At 36.0% G+C, this 22,280-nt stretch overlaps 1 protein-coding gene across 1 annotated transcript in view; it reads right to left on the reverse strand.

Moving 5' to 3' along the window:
- The window catches only part of LOC107267647 (venom dipeptidyl peptidase 4), a gene marked incomplete at its 5' end in the record, with an annotated part of 34,183 nt that extends 13,226 nt beyond the window's left edge, over positions 1–20,957 (reverse strand). The window contains 5 exons of the mRNA XM_015739618.2: positions 3,793–3,980; positions 7,751–7,973; positions 13,972–14,207; positions 15,235–15,468; positions 20,772–20,957. Of these exons, the coding sequence (XP_015595104.1) occupies positions 3,793–3,980; positions 7,751–7,973; positions 13,972–14,207; positions 15,235–15,468; positions 20,772–20,957 (1,067 nt within the window). The remainder of the gene's footprint in view (positions 1–3,792; positions 3,981–7,750; positions 7,974–13,971; positions 14,208–15,234; positions 15,469–20,771) is intronic.
- Positions 20,958–22,280: the final 1,323 nt, after the last annotated feature.

Below are 22,280 nucleotides of genomic sequence, written 5' to 3' on the forward strand. Positions count from 1 at the left end.
TAAAAAATTTCATCTAAAAGATAATATGAAATAATCACATATTACATATATCATACAGAAGGAATTTTTAAAATTTATTTAGTACGTGATTCAATATTTTCAGAATAATTGTTGTATGGTCCAAGGTGCGCATGCCTGTATTTATAAGTATTTTAAATACGACGAAACGAATATTTTTATTATTTAGGCGTAAAAAATAAAGTATTAAAATTTTGTATACAAAGAATACTCGTATAATCATAATTGACTGCTTGAATGTTTAATAGATGATAATATTTGTCTTCATTCTGCATAAATATATGTATATATATTCACCCCAATAATGACACGAAGAACGAAGAGATAAGGAAAATTATTCATAAGTTTTTTTCTCACTAAGATAAATTCATCTTGCCTCCATTATACATATAATGCCCATTAAACTGCCCTCAATATTCTCTTTGAGTTGCCAGTCAGCAGCTTCTTGCCCGCCACGATCCACCCTATTGATACAGATCGGAAACTGGGGAGAACCCACCCGGAAGTACTTTAAGCGTAGGGGATTAATCGTTACAACCCCTTGTGCAATAGCGGCAAAAAATATCGCTGCTCTTAGCAAGAATATTGGAATTCATACACGAGAATGTATATATATATACGTATACTCAAACTACGATGTATCTCTATAGTGGGATATGCAGCTTCGAACTAATTTTAACATTTAACTATCAAAGTATGAATTTTATTATAGAAACTTGATGTATGATTATACCTAGTTATGTTAGCGTTCATCTTACAAATTTTGAACACAATAGTTACCACTCATAACATTTAATTAGTAATAAAATTACAAACTTATCACACGGATATATTTAATTTTATTACATTAATAGAAATTCCAGTCACGAATGAACAGTCTTCGTTTAATCGTAAGTGTCTCTACTGTGACTTTGCAAATGACGTCACGAAACTATTTTCTAGTCAAGATCACGCTTCCTACAGTTTCCTCCATTTAAACTGGACTTCATTTTGTAAGACCATTGCACTTATACATATGTCGTACGCAAACCAAAGTTCTTGCTGGATACTCGCGTAAGGGACGCGGATGAACAATAAGGACATCCAGACGTCGTCCGTCGACACTCAGGAAAAAGGCGACTCGAACCCTCAGTGAAATTGGTTTAGTAACGTATATTTACGTCGACAGGGAGTCCGAGGAAATCTCACAATGCTGATAACGTATGGTAGATTTTGCGACTGAGTTATCTCTCGTGCACTATTCTCATCGCTTTAGGATTAGGACCACGTTCTCTTGTCTATGTGTTCTCGTTCAAGTACTAAAGCTAACGTTCTTATCGTCAATAGTATTTTCGTAATACTATCAAGTCGTGATTTGTCGCCCAGACCTTGTTTTCTAGGGTCGGACACTTCACTGCGAAGTAAAAGGATATCGGATCGTTATGTTATAACGCGACCTTTTTCTCCCGCAATGAACTCCTCGATAAAGCGTCATATTTTTCGTAAGAGGATTTTCTGTTTTTATTGCTTTCGTTTTGTTAGAGAATAAGAATGAAAAAATTGACTTAAATTATGTTACGTCATCGGTCTTGTAAAATTTTGAATTTAAAATCAAACTATCTTTGTACTTTTGTACCAAAAATTTTGTATGTGATTAACAAATTAACGGTTGCGTTAGGTTGTGAGAGTACTACTACACGGAGAGAATTTCTCGTTAATTTTTCCTATGAAATTCACGATAAAATTTACCGTATAAACCAGCAACCGTAGGACATCGTTACCATTTCATTACTTATAGCTTATAACATACGATATTTTTAATGGTTACAAGTAAATTTTACAGTGCACACGGTAAATATTGTTACTTGTAATTTTTACTGCGTTTCACAATGTCAATGTTTCTTGTGGTTGGCTTCTAAGGTATGAAAAGTACAGTGCACTCCACGGTAAAATTGAATGTAGCACATGAGATAATTCGGATATTCCAGACGACTTCTTAAATTTAACAAGGTAAAAGCTATACTCTTACTCTAAATATTTTCAAATTTGAAAAATTTTACTGTACACTTCAGTAAAAGCTGACCTATCATACTCACATTTTAGTATATTTTCGTGAATTGTTCTTAAATATATAGGTAATATTTTATTACATGCCATGATGTTCCATGATTACCTTGAGTATCACGGTAATTTTTAATGAAAAATTCTCTCCATGTACTACTACTTTATACAGGGTGTATCTTAAGCCCCGGACAAGAGACATACCTTTAGATCCGGCGTGAAAAAATAAATATATTGGCGTTAACAAAAATCAAAAATTTTAATTAGTTTATTAATTATTACGGATTAAAGTAAGCCAATAATAAGCGCGTGAGAACTGGCAACTCCTCCTCAGTCTCCTCCCATTGGGGACAGCCAATCATTTATTTCCCCACAAAAAACATTTTACACTATTCGTTTGTTTATTTGCGTTACTCTTTTGTTTATTTACGTTACTATATTTACGTATCCACCGGTCACTGTTTTTGTGGAGAAATAAATGATTGGCTGTCCCCAGTGGGAGGAGACTGAGGAGGAGTTGCCAGTTCTCACGCGCTTATGATTGGCTTACTTTAATCCGTAATAATTAATAAACTAATTAAAATTTTTGATTTTTGTTAACGCCAATATATTTATTTTTTCACGCCGGATCTAAAGGTATGTCTCTTGTCCGGGGCTTAAGATACACCCTGTATAAAGTAGTAGTACATGGAGAGAATTTTTCATTAAAAATTACCGTGATACTCAAGGTAATCATGGAACATCATGGCATGTAATAAAATATTACCTATATATTTAAGAACAATTCACGAAAATATACTAAAATGTGAGTATGATAGGTCAGCGAATTGGAAAATTGGAAATTTTACCGGATCTAACGGTATGTCTCTTGCCCGGGGCTTAAGACACACCCTGTATATTGTAGTACGTGGTTACCCTAATGTTTCCGGTATCGGGGTACTTTCGAAATTCATAATTCGTCTCATTACCAGCTAAACTATCAGTACTTATAGTTTGTGTTTGATTTTCGTTACGCAATTGTATTTTGAAAAAAATTTGAAACATTTTTTGTTTTTTCTTTAATTTGAATTTTTGCCCATTGTGGGAGCCCAGGTGGGTTCACGAGGAAAAGAGAATTGCAACGGCACACCGCTTTATCTTTTAAGATTGCGAATTCTAAGTTTTCAAAGGATTGATGTCTGACATTTTTAAGAAAATCAGAAGATCCGATATACTAAAAAAAATTTATTCTAAATTTATTCTTGAGAATTTGAAATTTTGATTTGAATTTAAAAATTATAAGAAACATGTACATGGCAAGAGTTTCCAATTTTTTAAAAGAATTTCATAGAATATTGGTATAGGATATCAGAATAGTCATTTCTTAAGTTCAATTTTAATTGAATTGAATTGAATTAATTAATCAAAAGTTTGATTTAATCAATTGTAAAATTATACCTTATAATTTTCAACATAATATTGCACGTTTTTGTCATGGTAACGGCATAATATGTATTGCGTAATATAATTATCAAATAGAAAATTGAACTCATCAACCTCCACGATATCAGTACAGTATCTTACACAATTCTTATGGCGATTTTGTAACGTGACTCGAAGGATTCAGTGTTACTATATATGTATACATACATATATAACGACATTAAAAAGAAAAAAATGTAAATTTCTCTCGTTTTCCACTAGTCTATTTTTTTGGGGGAAATTGATAATGATAAAGTCAAATGACATACTTACACATATACTAGCATCGGATATTTGGTACTGCCACTTAGATCTGCATTAGGTGGCAGCAGCAGCCGCACCTGTGCCTCGAAACCATCCATGACGGAAACCGTGTATCGCTGGACTTTAGGTAGAGACTTTCCGCTCACTAGGTTGGCAACATCGTGATTGTTCTCCCAGGTGAACAATTTCGTTGAATTCTGCAAAATGGAACATAAAGTTAATATCCATTAAACTTATTCCTCTACTATCGTGACCGCCATAACTGATCCTGAGGCAGCTATTGGTAAGACTTATGAAACGGAAGACTATGTTAACGCTATATACGGGGCTTTATTATTGATTCTCTGTTTTTATCCTTCTTCACTTTAGAAATCAGAACGGGTTTAGTGTCGAGTCGAAAAGATCGTAAACTTTCTACAGATAAAGGAGCTTACTCGCGGAATAACCTAGATGGTCATTGGATTCTCGAAAATTCCCTAGATTTATTGGGATACATTTCGTCCAGAGTATATTTCCTAACAAAATATTACATAAAATATATCTCAGTTTAATTATAATAATAATATCAAGCAATAACAGTATTTTATCCATAAAACTGATTAAAATTTTTAATATAGACCTGGATTTCTGGGTCATTATGCATTTTTGTGACACATATCGAAACTGTCCAAATATTTCATAGCTGGCAGGTATTACTAGATTTTGGCGCGAAAACAAGTTGGAAATTCACTCTCCAACGCGACATCTTCAGGTGGTCTATTTGGAACCGTGACGTAAGGTATATCAGGCTTAGACTTTCAGAAAAATTGTTTTCTGTAAGAGGATATTATGATTATTGTATTGTTTTTTCGTATCACAAATTTTCACCCAGGAGCGCCAAACATATCCTGTGCAAATAGCAGTAATGATTTTCGGGTCAGAGGTCTACATCTGCGCAGACATCTGAATTTAATGCGACACGTTTTTCTCATGTAACACCTGTTACATTCGGGCCGTTGCCAACCTTCTAGGTATACATCAACATGTATAAACATTACGGGCAACAGTCGAGTAACCGGGATTTAGCCAGAAATCGGCTTGCAAATTTTAAATCCTCGTCTGGCTTTACTCATATGATACACAATGATACAAATATGTAATCAAAGGGAGTACAAAAATCCTAGGAAGGCTGGTCCTCGGTTAGAGAACACTAAAAGTAAACTAGTTTAAAAGTCCATATAACTAGCCTTGGGTATATCTATATGTATATGTATGTATAATATTATGTATGAATACAATAGTACACGGAGAGAATTTTTAATTAAAAATTACCGTGATACTCAAGGTAATCACGGGAGAACATGGCATTTCATAACATTTTTCCTATATAATTAAGAACAATTCACGAAAACATACATTACATAAGTGTACAGTAAAATATTTCAAACTTGAACATACATCTGTAGTTTAAAAGTATAGCTTTTATCTCGTTGAATTAAAAAAATCATCTAAAACAGCCGATTTATCTCGTGCGCTGCATTCAATCTTACTGTAGAGTGCACTGTACTTTTCATACTTTTGAAGTCAACCATAAAAGACGCATTGTGAAACGCAGTAAAAATTGCAAGTAACAATATTTACTGTGTGCACTGTAACATTTATTTTTAGCCACTCAAAGTATCGTATGTTATAAGCAATAAGTAATAAAATGGTAAAGATGTCCCAGAGTTACTGATTCTTACGGTAAATTTTATCGTGAATTTCAAAAGAAATATTAACGAAAAATTCTCTTCGTGTACGTATACGTTTATAAATAGTTCAGCACAAAATACTGTACTGGCGTCATCTAAAACAATGGCTAATTTTTGCAATTTCCCCAAATTACTGATCTATATTTATTACAATTAAAAAATTAGTAGTATGTAATAATGTTGAGATTGAATTGCAACTATTAGTGATGACAAATATAATTCCTGTATTCCAGTTCTAAATTATTAGAGCTTTTAACTTGTACAATTGAATAACGAAAACAAGCAGGAAGGAGCTTTCTGGACCATACTGCTTTCTTTGATTATAACGATCCAAGTTTGTCTCATCTTTGCATAAAGCTGCAAGCTGCTCACTACTACCAATGTATACTCTGGTATGTGACAAAGGCGAAATTATCGTCGATAGAACAAAGGATACTGGAATATCCTATAGGAGTAACTAGACACACATGTATATGCATGTATGGGAAAAAGGTTCTGGGGGATTTTCAAAATTAAAGTTAATTGGGAGGATAATGAATTTTAACTAATTTCATTTTGACATGGAATATTATACATAGGCACGTATAATGGGTTATAGACCTTTACATATGTATATGCATTATCCTTGCTATTTCGGTCCTTCCAGGTGGGTAATTAATAATCGCGATCAATTAATTATCCTCGATAAACTATCGCCTCGGGTTTCGACCGACTACAGCAAATTTCCAAACCCCCATCTCTCTCCATTTCATCTCTGTTGCTCTTAGTCTCTCTCTCTCTCCCTACCCCTCCCTTTGTATCATATATGTATCTTTATTAATTCATTCATTCACTCACTCACTCTCCTACGAATGGACTCGTTTAGCACAAATGCAGAAGCTTCACAGTAACCATCAAAGTGCATAATAATGATAAAGCTAATTCGAGGTGGATTTCCTATGACACAGCAAAATTCATGCTGATCCCTATTTTCTCTTTAGCTGATAAATTCATTTAATCTTATTCTCCGTGTAAAGTGACTATAATACCCCACAGTGCGAATGTGACTTAAGTATACATTTATTAAATAGCAAAGTATCAATAATTTTAATAGTATGTAGAATTAAAAAAAATAATTTTTAATCATAAAATTTCTCAGTAGAAATTTCAAGATTTTTTTGCATTATCCCACAATTTGGATTCTAGAAGAAAGTTACGTGGTTCTTATTCGAACTCTTGCCAACTCGGTTTCCGGCAATGGACGTCTTTCTCAGCGAAGAAGGTCAGAGTTCGAGGATAGTTAAATCTTCCACTAGCACCAAACCTAACCTCATTCGTGGAAAGACCAGTTTCCTCCGGAACTAATTACCGGCACTAACCACCTGTGCCAAAGTAGGCGATAAAGAATAAGTGAAGCCATCGCCGGGGAGGATTTCCGGCATGGAAACTGTGCCATTTGCAAAACTTCCGGGAACATCTCAACTTTCCCGCGAGAATTGAAATCCTCGTATCTCTCACAATTTCATTTGTACGATAAACATCCTACTGTTGTTTGTATGAATTTTGCGAGAGGAATGACATTGATAAGGAAGTAACGCGTATGTAAAAAAAAAAGACGATCATCAAAAAATAAAAACGACACTGCAGACTATTATTTTGTAGACGAAAAGAATAAGAAAAAAATTTCGGAGAAAATGCATTCCCAAAAATAATTCATCATGCGCGACAAGCGTTACGATTCTTTTTTTCCCCTTTGTTTTTAATCGAGAAGTAATTACAGCGATAAAGTGACGAGGGTGAAAATATTGAGAAATTTAAATCGCGCACTAAAGGCGGCGCTGGCGTAGTCATAGAGGTTGGTACAAAAGGGGTGGAAAAGTTTACCTATTCAGTGGGAGAATTGGGTCGCTCACTGCGAAGGAGTTGGCGACGAAAGGAGGATCGTTCCGGAAGTATCGTTCGTTCATTTTTCAATGGCGGTTCTTTCAAAACTTTTTCTTCTTTATCATCGCCTCTCCTTTTCTTTCATATCCTCGTTCATTCTTATCTTTCGGAACAATCGTGTCTCATCGAGACACAATGTCCTGCGGGTTTGCCGATTGGAAAGTCTTTTTTTTTAAATTAAGCTTTCATTTTCAATCCACTTTTAATCTCTTTTCCGTAGTAATTATCTCTTGCACGTGGAATATGGCTATCTAGTTTTTTTAGCAATTTCATTTGTTGCTGTTTATCTTGAGTAATTAAAATAGTTAACTTACCCTATTGTATATCGATATATCCGGTACACCGGGTCCTGAACATGTCAGGATGTAGTAGGAATTGTCGGTAGAGAATTTGGCGGAATTATACAAGCAGTAGGTGTCGTCAGTGTTACTCTTGATATTGCAACTTAGACATTCAGATGTGTAGTTCGAATCCAAAGTAGACACTCTGTATAAGTGTTGCACGGCTGGATCGTCCTTGGTGGTAGCAAGATAATAGCTGAAACATTCGATGTAGGTATGCAGGTCATTAAAAAACATCGAATAAGAGATAATAATAAATATGAATAAAAAAGAAAAAAGGTAAAATAAAAGAATAAAAAGATTTGTAATTCACATTCATTCGACCAAGTATCTGCTATACCTAGTATAAAAGTGTCCCTTTTTCAAATGTGACATTTGATCTTCCATTTCGCCCTAAGCTATTAACCGTTTCAATTAAGTGACTCGTTGAAAAAAATATATTTATGTAACGCATGCATGAAAAACACTACTTTTCGTGCCTCCGAAGTGTGGCGAAAGTAGCGCTTTATATCTATGAATACGATAAAAATGCTGCGCATGCGCAAATCAGCCCAATTTTATATTATCGCACTAGTGCTTTCTTCTCGCACTAGTGCGATAAAGTAAACTTTGTTCTCGCGCGCTGTCATGAAATGCATTCACTTTGAAGCCTTCCTTGCTCTTCTTATGGCTGCCTCCTCTAACGAGGAGATGTTCCAGTCACTTTGGAGGCACAAAAAGTAGCGTTTTTCATGCATTCGTTACAGAAAATATTATGCGATAATGGTACAATAAAGCGAACATTATACGCAGTTCATGAAGTTTGTCACACTCGCCGCACTCGTAAAACAAACAGCACTTGCCTTCGGCTCGTGCCGTTGTGTTACTCGTGTGCGGCTGTGCGACCAACTTCACCGCCTGCCTATAAAGTTCGCTTTCTCGCACTTGTATCGCAAAGTACTATTATTTCACTGTTCGCTGACGTCCTTTCAAGATAATTTCACGGTATCGGTATCTGCTTTCGCATATTGTATGGCTTTCAAAAATTGTACTGGATATTAATTTTTTTTCTTTTAATATTATTTTTTTAGTTTGTTGATTTCGAAACATAAAATACAGGTTTTATGTTTTTGAGAGAATTTTGAAGAGCTAGTAAGAAATTAAAGAGGATTAATAAAAACATCCTGGATTTTTGGGGATAGCTACCTGTGATAGTTGCACTGGTTTCGCCTACACTGTAAATAAATAAATATCATCCAGCTGTTTCAATTAATTCCCTAGGGACTGTGACCGGTTGCTAAACTGCAGGAGTTATTGCACCGAAACGACCAGGCTAGCGTAATGTGTATATATGTATATCGTTCTGATCTATCACGTGTTCTGGTTTCTACTTGCGAAAGTTGAAAATAAACAAATACATGCCAAAAGCTGATGTATATAGAAACGTGAATTTGTATTTTCATACTTTTTTGAAATTCGTTCAACTTTTCTTGTTACGTTAACAGATTTTTAAAAAATTTTCAATTTCGTGAAATTGCACGTCAGCTATTTCAAAGAATGTTTATAAGATTGTCATATCCAGAGCGTAGACTCCATATCTCTTTACCGTTATACATATGCGACACATTCAAACTCACAGTTATTTACCCCTGATTAGAAAGAAACAGTGCCAAATTTCTAACACACATCAAAATCATCTGTTGCGAAGCTTTTAATTAGAGAAACGAAGACTTTTTCTTTTTATTACAGTTTTCAAACATTTTCCAAAGTTCCCCCAGCATACCTCTTTCGTCGCTGTTCATATGTTACTCCTTCTCTTCAAACCTCGAAATCTATTTCCATTCGTTCAATGACTTTCGTGAGGTTTTCGTGATTTTCCTATCTGTCAATGTTGCGTAATACTCGCACAATAAAGTACGTGCAAAAATTGCAAACTAATTCTCTGCATGGTCGAGCTATTTTCGAGGGAAATACGGATCATTATGAGCGGCTAACAACAAATACTGCTATTCTACAATAGGGCGATAGTAGCAAAACTTAGCAGCTCATAAAGTAACTTCAACGTATTCCTATGAAAATAGCAGCAACAATACAGAATAGTATTAGCAGTCCATTATACCTAAAACATATTCTAAGAACTGTAATAAGGTACGATCCATAGGATACAATTACTAGGCTGTATTAGAATTTACTTACTACGTATTAGTAATAGTAGCATGGTACGCTTGAAGCAAAAATATCGACAAAGTATATTCGTATTCGTGAACATACCGATTGATAACACATGTTAATATTCATGGTACATTTAAAGTACATGGATAGATTTTTAAATTTGTTTTCGAGCTTTTAAGTATAGTATGTTATTCATTGAAGTTTCAATGATTACGAAATAAATATATACGTTCATATATTGTAACGTTTGTCAATACTGCAATTTCGTACGCTCCTTATGGATGTACGAAATGGGATGTAGGTAAGTGCTCGGAGCTGGCGTCTTTAAGAACTTAGGCGACACAGAATTAAATGGTAAAATAAAATAACAAAAATTATTAAATTATCTGTGCCAGGTACAACAGCTTTCGATGTGCGTCAATTACAATCGCCGAATATAAACGTCGGTATTGTAGGAAAGGATTGTCAGGGGAGTGTCCTATATTTGTTTGTCTATTCCAATCTCTCTCTGATCTGGCTTTGAGGAACACAGGATGCACCTGTGTTAGTACGGTACCCCTAGTGGCGCTCTGCCTATCTATTGGCTATGGCACTCCGTAGGAATTGACTAATCACGGCGAGGATAATAGATCGAAATCAATATGGCGTCAACTGAAGTTTATGAGGTAGATCGCAGTGCGCCCCTTAGAACTTTGACAATATTTTTCTATACGGCGGGCTCGGCGGAATAGCGAATGCTAGTATGCCGTAGCCTCCGACAAAATTATTGACAATGATTTTATTCAATTACTATAGTCTATCCCAGAGGGCATAAATCGAGCTCAAACACTTTATTACGATTTTAATATGCGTCATCCTTTCGGATTTAAATCACTCTCACTTTATTATTACTCACGTTTACTGTACAGATCTAATGTTGTAGATTTCGAATATTGAATTTGATTGGAAATCCATTATTTAACTAATTAAAATGCTAGATTGGTTAGCGAGAAGCGCTAATCCTCTATCGGATTTTATTTCTATTATTTTCCGTGGATTAACTTTCGGGAGCTGTTTTTCATCTATCGGCTATTGTTGACACTAACTGCGTGTCCTTATTGTTTGTTTGTAACGACTGCGCTCTCAGTACATGAGTACTGAGAGGTTCATCGATTTGTCACGTTACAATATGAATACACATATTTGTAGATTTAATGGTTTTTTGGATTTGGTATAGACTGTAATGCGTTTGGTGCGTTCAGTGTATTTATGAGCGATATATGAGATCCAGATGACTCTTTTACTTTGAAACTCATACCGAGATGGGCCCTCTGAAAATCCTATTGCGTGTGGACATGCTGTATGGATATGCATCTATTTTAATTGGTTGATCTAATATATAAATTGGTATAGACTATTTATAATAATAAAGATAATAGGTAAGTGAATAGTTACATTTTCTCGAATGGGCACTTCCTAAATTTGCGAGCGACGAACAATCTAAATGAAGCTTAAGACTACGGTGTCGCTAACTTGCGTTATTTTTGAAAAACGAAAAGTTGAGTCCGCTATCTTATCCTGCGCTCTCAACGGGGGAAGTTTAAAATTGAAACTGGAAACTTGCTTAATTATATTGTCTGGTGTATAGCATAAAGATACGTAACGTTACAGTGTTAGGATCGGTATCAGTTTCTTCTATACTTTGAACTAAAGATTTTAACCTGGACGCGTAGAATTTAATTCCTAGAAGAACACAGTATCGCTGCACAAATACTCTAATTTCTCAGAGTACAAAGCGAATTATCTATCGGATTTAAAACATTAAAATTTAAAAAATCTATTTAATGCTGTTTTTCAAATTTGGTACGTAACGACCACTGTCAAAACGTTCTAAATATTAGATTGACAGAATGAAATATTTATTAGACGTATATCGCTTCCAAATATCTATTGCACGTTTACTATACACATTTGCATTGGAAAATATATTTTTTCCCGATGTTCACATTACGTGTACGTGAATATTTGACGTATATATTAAATACTTTGAACATTGATGCTACGCGTATAGAAAGTTTCGTGAAAATAATGGCAAAATGAGTGATAAAAAGGAAAAAAAAGAAAATATATCTATTCAAAGTAAGACACAGGTGAATAACGGAGGATTCAGAAACGTCTTGGCATAGTTTTGTTATAGTACGTGGAGTAATATATAACTTGCTCATATAGAAAATGAGAAAAGGGCCTTAGGGTAGAAAATGGTTTCATAGGCCAAGGTGGGTGTCCTGGGTACAGTGTAATTCAATATCTTAGAAGATAATGGATTTCTAGGCTATATTTAGATAGAGTGCTCCGAGTCCCTGGTGGGCACATCCGAAAGTGAAGATTTTAAGGTAAAGTAACTGGAGCTAGGTTACCCTGTAGTTTTGTAGTTTTTTGAAAGTTTTTGGAGGGTACCTGAAGTCGTGAAGATGGTTTTACAAAGGAGACGGCCTCCAGGATATGAACTCTATAAACTGACAGTCTTTGAACCTAGGATCTACTGGAATATTATGATTTCGAGTGGATAGCTAATATTACTACTACTAACTACTACCACCACCATCTCTACTATACTTACTATTACCGTTACTCGAGATACTATTAATACTAATAGAAGGGGAATCATGTTAAGGATTTTCAGCAAGCCACGCAGCCAACAAGATGGATAGGAAAGCGTCGGCCATTCGGAATGGATTAATTGGAGCATCCTGTTAATTTACCCTGTCGCATCCATCTTGTCACTTGGCAGGACGCCGACTTATGCCCTTTTAACAGCCCTCCTCGAGTCTACGAGATGAAGTAAAACGATACACAAGCGAATCCCTTGACCTCAGAAAGGTAACAACCTGAATTTACTAATCAACCAACCCGTTTTGGAACACAAATTCCACTTTTGAAGATTCCTCCGAGAAGGGTTAGTTGTTACAGCCGTTTCCTTTTCGCATCAAGGTATACTGGGAGTCACGTGTTATACGTATACACGGAGCCGAGGTAAGCTAGGGATTCACTGAGTAGAGAAGCGCCACATTCAAAAGAGCTCCGCAAGGCCCTTCTATAGGGAAGGCGATTCAGAAGGGGTGTTAGTTGGATGCTCGGCAGACATGACTAAGTTACGTGTCTTATGAAAGCCGATGAAACTTTACCCAGGAGCAATCTCACGACTAGTACCATGTCATCTAGGCCATCTACTCTACTAAAACTGAGAGCGGGATGTACTATCCAGCCAGTATCCAGATCAGCTACCCTTATTGTAAGGCAACCACCCTTCTAGGAAGAAGGTGGACACCCTTCGCCTACACCCTGATGAGCTACACGACGAGCGATCGAGCTATGTAGGGACCAGTACGAACATCTTTTGTAATATCCTTCGAGTGGGTCGGTTGGGTCTATCCTAATGCGAAGTGCAATTTTCCGTGAATTCGCTCCATTACCAACTTTGTAAATTGAATGTTTATGGGATGCCCTGAGAGCTATTTTTTTACTTTTCTATTCTTTTTAAGCGTTATTCACGTCATTAGGATTAAATATATTATGAGGGTATAATAATCTCTACTTTTTTGGTTGATAGTACTGGACTGGTAGCTGTCTCAGAATATTGTTTAATCAACTAATTATCTCAAACTCTTCTATTAAAAAGTTAATGCAACTAGGACTCGGGAGGATCCGCGGTTAAATTTCTAACAGGCAGAAACAACAAGCTAATTAGGTTAGGGAGGTTTCTGTGGTTGGTTTGCTGTTGCGAACGAGTTCTCTGTTTTATTACTTTACGTTTTTTTGTGATACTTTCCGTTTCGATGGATTTGAGAATCAGCAATCAGTTACCTCGATGTTTTATTTTCTCAAATTGGTTAAGTTTACAGAGTGGTTTCATTTTATTTAGTTGAAAGAAGGATTCCACTATTAATAATTTTTTAAATGAGCGTGTCTCGTATTTCCTGTTTCGTATTCTCTTAGCTTTCGGACCAGTTTACTTATGTCTGCTAATTTAGTAATGATGTCAAAATGATAATTTTCCTACTCACACGTAGTTACTGTCTTCATCCCATGATATTATCTCGGTAACCACAAAAGTACCGGACGTTAGTGCTATCGTGCTGGGACTTCCGCTGGTAGCATTTGTTACCAGGACCAGGTGTCTCCAATCACCATCTTCCCCTTGACTTTGGGGTAAAATCAGCAAGAAGGCTGTACCATCCTTGCTGAAGTGTGGAGCGTCAAATTGTTCCACCCATCCATCCGATTCTACATAAGAAAGAGCCTGGGAAATATTGAAAAAAATGATTATTTTTTTAATTACAATAATATTTTAAAGAATACTCTATATATTTTCTACAGAGTGAGTCTATAAGAGCGTCGGAAAAATTTACAGGCGTATTTCGTACTATTAAATTAGGGGAAAAATCCAATAAACGTGGGTACGCAGACCCTTCGTTTTTTTAGATACAGCTACTTTTAGTTGTAACATAAATTATACACCGGGTATGTTCGAGCGCGTGGGACAGAGCTTCATATGGCATATCGACCCATGTTTGACTAGCAATCGAGACCACTTTAAATACCTGCTATGAAGTAATGGTAGAAATTCAACTTGCTGCTTCTTAATAAACAAAGAAGTTTGCGGTTCCATGTTTAATGGGACTATTTATTAAGTTTCAAGATACATAATATGCCTGTAAATTTTGCGACAGAATTTTAAAATCACCCAATTTGAATTTTATGAATGATTTCACACCAGATAAAGTATCCAAATGTAATCAACAAATATACATTTAGTTTCGTCTACTATTTTTCAATCTAGAACACTTCCGCTCGTACTTACACCCTTTTGTTATAGCATCTCTTCAGCTGAAGGTATCGTTAACCACCGAGCATCCAGATTTAAGGGTATAATAGTGACTACTGATTGGTTAACGACGCCCCTAGCTTAAGAGACGCTATAAGAGAGCGATATTAGCACAGGCGTTGGTATACTTAAAAGGAGTTTATTAGAGTGCTGTATGAGAGATATGGCAGTAGCACAAATACTTTGGCAAAATAACTAAAAGTAGAGGAAACTAAAAATGCGAAAATTTTCTTCGTTTTCGACATCGCCAAAATACGTGCATATAATATTAGGGTGTATAATTAATTCGACTATCAGGGGATTTTTTCACGTTGTATGCTGCAAGAAAATGATTCCTCAATGTGGAATTGATCTTTTGACGTGACCCTACGACTATGCGTGTATTGAAATATTGAAGAGCAATTTAAAAAAAAATGGTTTTGGTTTTTTTTTTTAAACTTACTGTGGTGCAATTTAAAGTAGAGACATTGCACAGATGAAAGTAGGCCTGATTTTGTACTCTGTTCATCCAGGTGGCAGAGACTATGTTGTCAGTTGGGAATGCCACAGCTGTCAGGATCCTCTCGACGGATGAAAGTTGACGGGGATATTCGATTTCCATCAGTGTGAAGTTGTCTCTAATAACGTCCTCTAAGTTCACGTAGTAGAGTTTCACGGTAGGATTGGTGGTACCACTCTGAAACACGAGATACAGATGGCATTGAACTCCTTTAGCTGGGTCTACGTAGCCATAAAGAAGGATATCAATGGATAAAGGGATAATAAAAAACATAAGAGAAAAAAGTGTGTAGGCTTTTCAGAGCCGTTTGTCTTCTAAAGAATGGATCCACGAGACATGAGGAAAAGGTGCTCCCTTAAAACCCTAAGGATATTCCCTGAAGACTATTCGGGTTATAGTCGAAAGGTATGGAATTGATACACGATACTTCGTGGGACACGCGAAATAATTCACGAGCCATTTTCAAATAAATTTTTTCCTTTGTAAAACAGCTTCTGAATACATCGGGACGCCTTTTAGATCGTAGCAGCACGTATATATTATTTGGTATGGGCGGTTCGATGTATCAAAAGCAATTTGCTGGGTACGGTATGGCCAACTGAAATGCGTATTTGCAGTATAGTTCTACCGCAAAAAATTTCTTTGACGTGTTCGCTGCGTGTATGCTTTTTTTTACAGGAAGCAGAAGGGGACACAGGGAACAGGGCCAAAAAAGGTGATGAAATCGCAAAAAAGTTGTATATTTTTTTATTCAACGTGCGCGACTTCGCTTTGAAAGCTCTTGAGTCTTTGCCTCGACGTGGTAGAAAAATCAGGATTACACGTGAGCAAAGTGTAACACTAAGCGAGCAGGAGGATTTAAGCTTTTGAAAAATTCCCTTAGTTTTATCTCACCATACCGTAATGGACGTGATGCTTCCTCAACCCTCTAACTAAATTTACCAAAGAGAACTAAATTATCTGACTATTTACCATTCTACAGTGCTGCTCCTGGAGGTAAGTTAAGTTTCTACTTTACCATCCGGAATATATTTTGTATGTACCCTTCCGCACCTGCTTTTTAGGCACGACCGCGGTACGCAAGTGCCTTATAGTTTCTATCGCGAAAAATGTGTGAGATGCGATACCTCACGCAATTTTAGGCCGATCGGGCTGAAATTTTGGGGGAGGTCTCCTCTCGTACAAACTAAAAAACTATTTTTTTTTATCCCGATCCTCTACGTCGTTTCAAAATGGGAGCACAATTTGATCGATTTTACGATTTTTTCGTGTATTATTTAATAAAAATTTTCATGTTACACGATTATCTCTGAGAGACTTCAGTCAATCGGGCTAAAATTTTTTGTGGTGACTCCTCTCATCACTAGAACCTTATGGTTCTATTTTGAGCTTCATCCTGTACATATAAGCAGAATGCGGTCACCTCCAAAAATCGCTAAAAACGGCTTTTTGCCTGTAACTCGAATTCTAAGCATTCTACAAAAAAAACGTTAAATGGAAAAGTTGCAGATCTTTCAAAAATACAACTTTTTCCTCTTGACATCAAATCATGAAAATGCTTACTACTCAAGTTAGCAGCCCAAAATCAAATTTTTACAACATTCATTTTTATTGAAGTTAAAGAATTTATCGGTTTAAATTGAATCTTTGTATTTGTATATATTCAATACATCATATAACTATGAAATATAAACGATTGTCCAATAATTAAGCACAATTGTAGAGAAATTTGGGCGAGCACGAAGCTCGAGCGTCGGTGGGCTGGTGAGTGCAAAGCGTGAACGTCAGCGGTCGTGCCTTACACGCTAAACGCGAAGCGTTTTGCGCGCCTTGCATCGCATCGCGGCCGGAAGGCCGCGTGTGGCGCGCTAGTGCAGAGATGGTTATAATCACGTGGTTCGGAGCCATCATGGTTGTGTAGTGAGTGACATACATTAATTTTTGTTTGTTTTGTAATATTGCCTATCCTTCAATTTTCTAATGCTTCGCGTATATGTAACATACGTTACAAAGGCTGATTCGCATTATGCGGGCAGAACAGCGCCGAACAGGGCACAGGGTAGACCCGTGTGTTTATATTAGACAAACTGTGTATAGTTGGTAATTAATCTATTTGTCACGTCAGACAGTTTGAGCAACGAAACTATATTAATTTTTGGTAAAATCTCTGCTTACCGACTGGATGAAATTTGTCGCTTACATATCACATTACGAAAAACTGTAATTAAACTTTACTATGTCAATTTGTCTTTTCTAACAATTTCAATAATCTTCGTAATTGAAAAGACAATTATTTCATGTTTACTTTATTTTCACAATTTATATAATCAATCTCAAATATCTAAGTGCTTTAGCAGTTTATAGATTTTACTACCCTATTCCACTTCGATACGAATCGGAAACGACATTCCCAGACGTTTCTCAATTGCAATTGAATCCGAAAGAAAGTGCTTGCCAGCGTAGTTACTTCCGTCAAAATCCATCGACCGGTACGAGCATCGTCGGATCGTTAGCTTTTACGAGACACCGTTTCGAAGACACTGAGCCGAAAAAGCCTATCGGGACTTTCGACCTTGGATAAATTTGGCGCCCTTATTTCTCTAGTGACGTAATCACGAGTCAAGAATACAAACTGTCCATTCTTGTCATTGAACAAGTGCAAATATACTTAAACAAAAATTGTAAACAAGAGAAATCGAATTTGGGTGCTCAAAAAATTATTTTTCACCCACATTAAGGGGGAATATTATAATACTATCTTTTAATTTTCTCAAGAAATTTTTTATCTATTCATCTTAATATGATCAACATCGTTAGCATTCACTATAGTCTTTAGTCTCAAGAATTTACTACTGTTGAATATAATAGAGGTACGTTATCTTGCACAATTCAGTTTGTCGTTATGTTTGTGATGTAGTTTCTTACGTAACGGTCTGGAGGAATTGTTAAAGGCGATATCGCACATGTCTTACGGTTCAAATAATCCTTTTGCAAAATCTCTTGCGAAAGGACACGTCGTTTCACGAAACTAGAAGTACGCAGTCACAACCATTGCTACACTACCAAAGAGCGCTGTTATATTATCGGTACTATTATTTTCACCACTACTACAGGCGTACCCATAGAAATAGCGATAGTAGCTCCACTATATACTCGCGATCTCCCGCATGACTTCCTACCAAGTTACTACACGGCTGTGGCAACTTTCCTCAAGGGATTTATCAACGGACCATTTACGCTTCAGCTATGTTTACGGGAAAACTTTGCCGTCGATACTCACGCGTGCCCGAGATCTTTATTACGTTTTTCGTACACCACGGATATAAAGGGGTAGTTGCACGAATACGCGTATCACTACGCATAGGTTACGTAACATATTCGTATAGGTATATTCACGAGAAACTTTGTTATCCACCTTATTCGTTTCTTATGGAATTTTCTCAGAGTATCCATCTATCACGTATATTCATAGAATCTCTAAAAATTATAATCGATTGAATTTCTTATTTTCACATTATTTCGAGGTAGCTCAATTATCAAAATTCGAATTTCGACTTTGTTGTTGGAGTATATTTTTATCTAAAATGTGACGATTCAAGATGAGTGTCAGAGTCTTGGAAAAGGTAAATGTAACTTCTTTAGCCTGCTTTGAAATTCATTTCGTTAATTTAATTAAATTGAGATGCGAAATAGTGACGAAGGAAAGGAAGGGGCAGGGGGGTTATTAAATTAATCGTGCGAATAATAAAGCAAATTAGTTAGGGAACTTTGTTGAGTTTCTGGATTTGTCCAATAATACATAAGTCATTACTAATCCCATTACTACGGTGACGTCACACGATAAATCATTGAGAATTTAGAATTGAAGGGTTAGAGAAGTTTGCCGTCGTTGAATGCGAGTGACATTAAGCACCCTTAAATGAGGTTAGGTGAAAAATATTCTTTCTCGAAAAGAATTATATAATGGATGATTCAGGCTGACAAGGTTAGGTAATCCTATTGATTAAGCATTGTGGGGTAAGAGACTGTAGCGAAGGGTTGACGGGGACCTTTTTTGACAGGTCTTTAGGGTCTGAAGATTGTATAAGGCAGTTTTATGTCTTTCGAATTTCAACTCTGAAGGTAGATAAAGGGTTAGGAAGGACAGTCGACGTTTCTTACTCAGGGGTCCACGTTGTGGAATCTGCAATTATAAACGTAAATTTGCACATTCTTTCTTCCTTCTTTTTTTTTTTACAATAAAGGGTATACCGCATCCTTGAATTCCCTTACCCATGGAAGTAGATCACAAGTCCTTTAGACAGCGCTCTAATTTTTAATAACGATATCTTTTTACTTTTTGTTTTGCTTTATTATGATTGGTTTATTTTTTACTCTGATAGCGGAGGAAGTCAAAAAAATTTAAAGACAATGAGATGGATAGGTCGATGACGTAAATAAACCGAAAGATGCGAGAATGTTAATTGCTTCATATGTATCATCGCAAATACGTGGATATGTTATAGATATAATGATATACATAATTGCAGGTAAATTAATCAACGAAAATTCTTCATATTTATATGATGAGAAATTTTAAATGAGAATGGGCGCACAGGATCAGCGAAAATCCACGTAAAGGCGTTTTTCAGCTTCTATGATGATCGAACGCGAGGGAATAGTAGTGACAGGAGATAGAGTAAGAGCGTAAGAAAATACCAACAAAAAAAATTGAAGAAGAACCAGCGGCTAATAGGTGCGGTTCCCGAATCTTTTCCAGATCCCTTTTTTTTACTTCTTTCTCTGGAGAATTTTCTCACGCCTAGCAAGGATAGCACTTTCTTGAGATCATTTAGAAAAATAAAGGGTCCTCCTTTTCGCGTCCGGCAACTTTCCAGGGACTCAATTCACGTGAGCCAGTTAGCCTTGATTTTTTTTCCGTTGAAAGTAAAATAACTTTTGTTGAAAAAGGAAATAAATTTTGAAGTATATTTCCATCTTTGGATACGTTTCAAATTCACGACTTTCCAGGGTCTTACTTGACGTGCGTTAATTAGTCTTGATTTTTATTTTTTTAAATCTTTTTCGTAAACTTAAAATAGCCGCAATCTCAAAGGACATCCTTCTCCTTTCATACGTTTCAATGTCACGACCAAAGTTTTTTTTTTAATTTTTAACTATTTTTGTGATACTCCATTTGATTTTACGTAAATAATAATTTTGTTCGGTTGAACCGAATTCTTCAGACTGTAGAAATATTTAAAAATTAGTATTTGCTTCATGTGTTCTATTGTCTGTTTAACTGCTTAATAGGGAATCAATTCTCATAGATGTTCAACTATCTACAGCTCGCAAATGATCGACAATTAAATGCGAGGGTAAGTGGTTACCCTTTCACTGGTGCCGTGGGTCTCTGAGACCCATGTAAATTTCTTATGTTACGTGCGTAAGTTTTTTTCGATGATACCAGGTAAGGGATAGGTAAAATTCTTTAAACTCACCTTAGGATAGTGTATGGGTATGGCTGATGTGTACTGGAACGACAAACTTCCGGGATACCCGTAGAATGGTATGTTCATGATGGGTGTATTGGAGTCATTGAAATAACCGAATGCCAATTTGGTACCGGATGGTGAGAACCAGAGAGCCTTGTTAGAGCTGAATACTTCCTCTGAAATGAAAACAAAATTTATAAAATAAAAAATGAGAATATTATGAAAAGTATCTTTATACGCCGTTTCACACATTTTTACTGTATATTATAAATATACTTTGTGTACGCGTGTGTGCGTTTTGCAGAAAATTATGACAATCTTGAAAATGATATGCTTTACTCGTATGCTACTGCTTTTGATTCTGTTTTCGATTTCAGACTGTAATTTTGCTCAATAGTTGCAACGTAATGGACGTTGATTCACGGTATTTGAAAAAAGAAATAATATACAAATTTCTGCACGATAACATACTACATAAGGTTATAAGATAATCCAGCTGAGTGCAGCCACACTGTGAAATATTTTGTTTATTTATAGTTAAGCTACTTGGTAAATAATATAAAGCGTGTATTATATATGTATATAGTACTTGTTCCAAGGGTACTGCTACACATTTCAAATATTTGTGCAAATTGAGATTCGCAAGGGTTACGTAGAAAATTTTACGGATCAATACCACGTGTTAACATCGTGCGTTTTATTACCATCCGTGTGTGAATTATTTTGAAATTTTGACGAATTTTGTAGAGATCGAAAACTTTTTTGTTTTATTTCTTACTTTTTTTGTATGTTTCATTATTTTCATCTCATCGCTTCGGGCGAAGCATATTTTCTAAAAATGGAACGACTTTATAAAGGAAAGCAAAGATACGCAGGGTGTTTCGTAACTCCTTCCGGGGAATCGCACCATCGAATAGAGGGTGACATTTTAAGCCATTTCTTACTTTTCATTGTATAATTAGACCCGTAATTTTCGAGTGATTAATTATCAGAAATTAATCAAATTCACCAATCAACTCGAACTGGTCTCGCCGCCTAGGGAAGTGGGCAGAACTACCATGTGACAGGCTGCAGAGAAAAAAATGCTTATCGAAAAGTCAAACATCGTTATACGTGATGATGGGAAGAGTGGGGAATAATTTTCGAAAAGACGTAGCCTACGGTCGATCTGAATCACAGCAGCAGCTGTTACCGAGAGGATTTCGCATTATCTACAATGCGTCAATTTCGATATTCGATTTTGCCCACTTTCCTTGACGGCAAGACAACTGTGAGTTGATTGGCCAATTTTATTAATTTTTAATAACTAATACCGGAAAATTATGTATCAGATCATAAAATGAAATTATGTATGGATTAGAATTTCACCCTTCATTGGACGGTGCACTTCCACGGAAAGAGTTTCGGAACACCCTGTATAAACTGGCCTTGAATTAACACGTGATAGATGGATCAGGATCAGTGAGCATCGTGAAGGAATAAAATGAAGAAAGAGATAAAAAAGGAGTTACTACG

The sequence above is a fragment of the Cephus cinctus genome, unplaced genomic scaffold (genome assembly GCF_000341935.2).
Source record: "Cephus cinctus unplaced genomic scaffold, Ccin1 Ccin1_scaffold0429, whole genome shotgun sequence".
In the NCBI taxonomy this organism is placed as follows: domain Eukaryota; kingdom Metazoa; phylum Arthropoda; class Insecta; order Hymenoptera; family Cephidae; genus Cephus; species Cephus cinctus.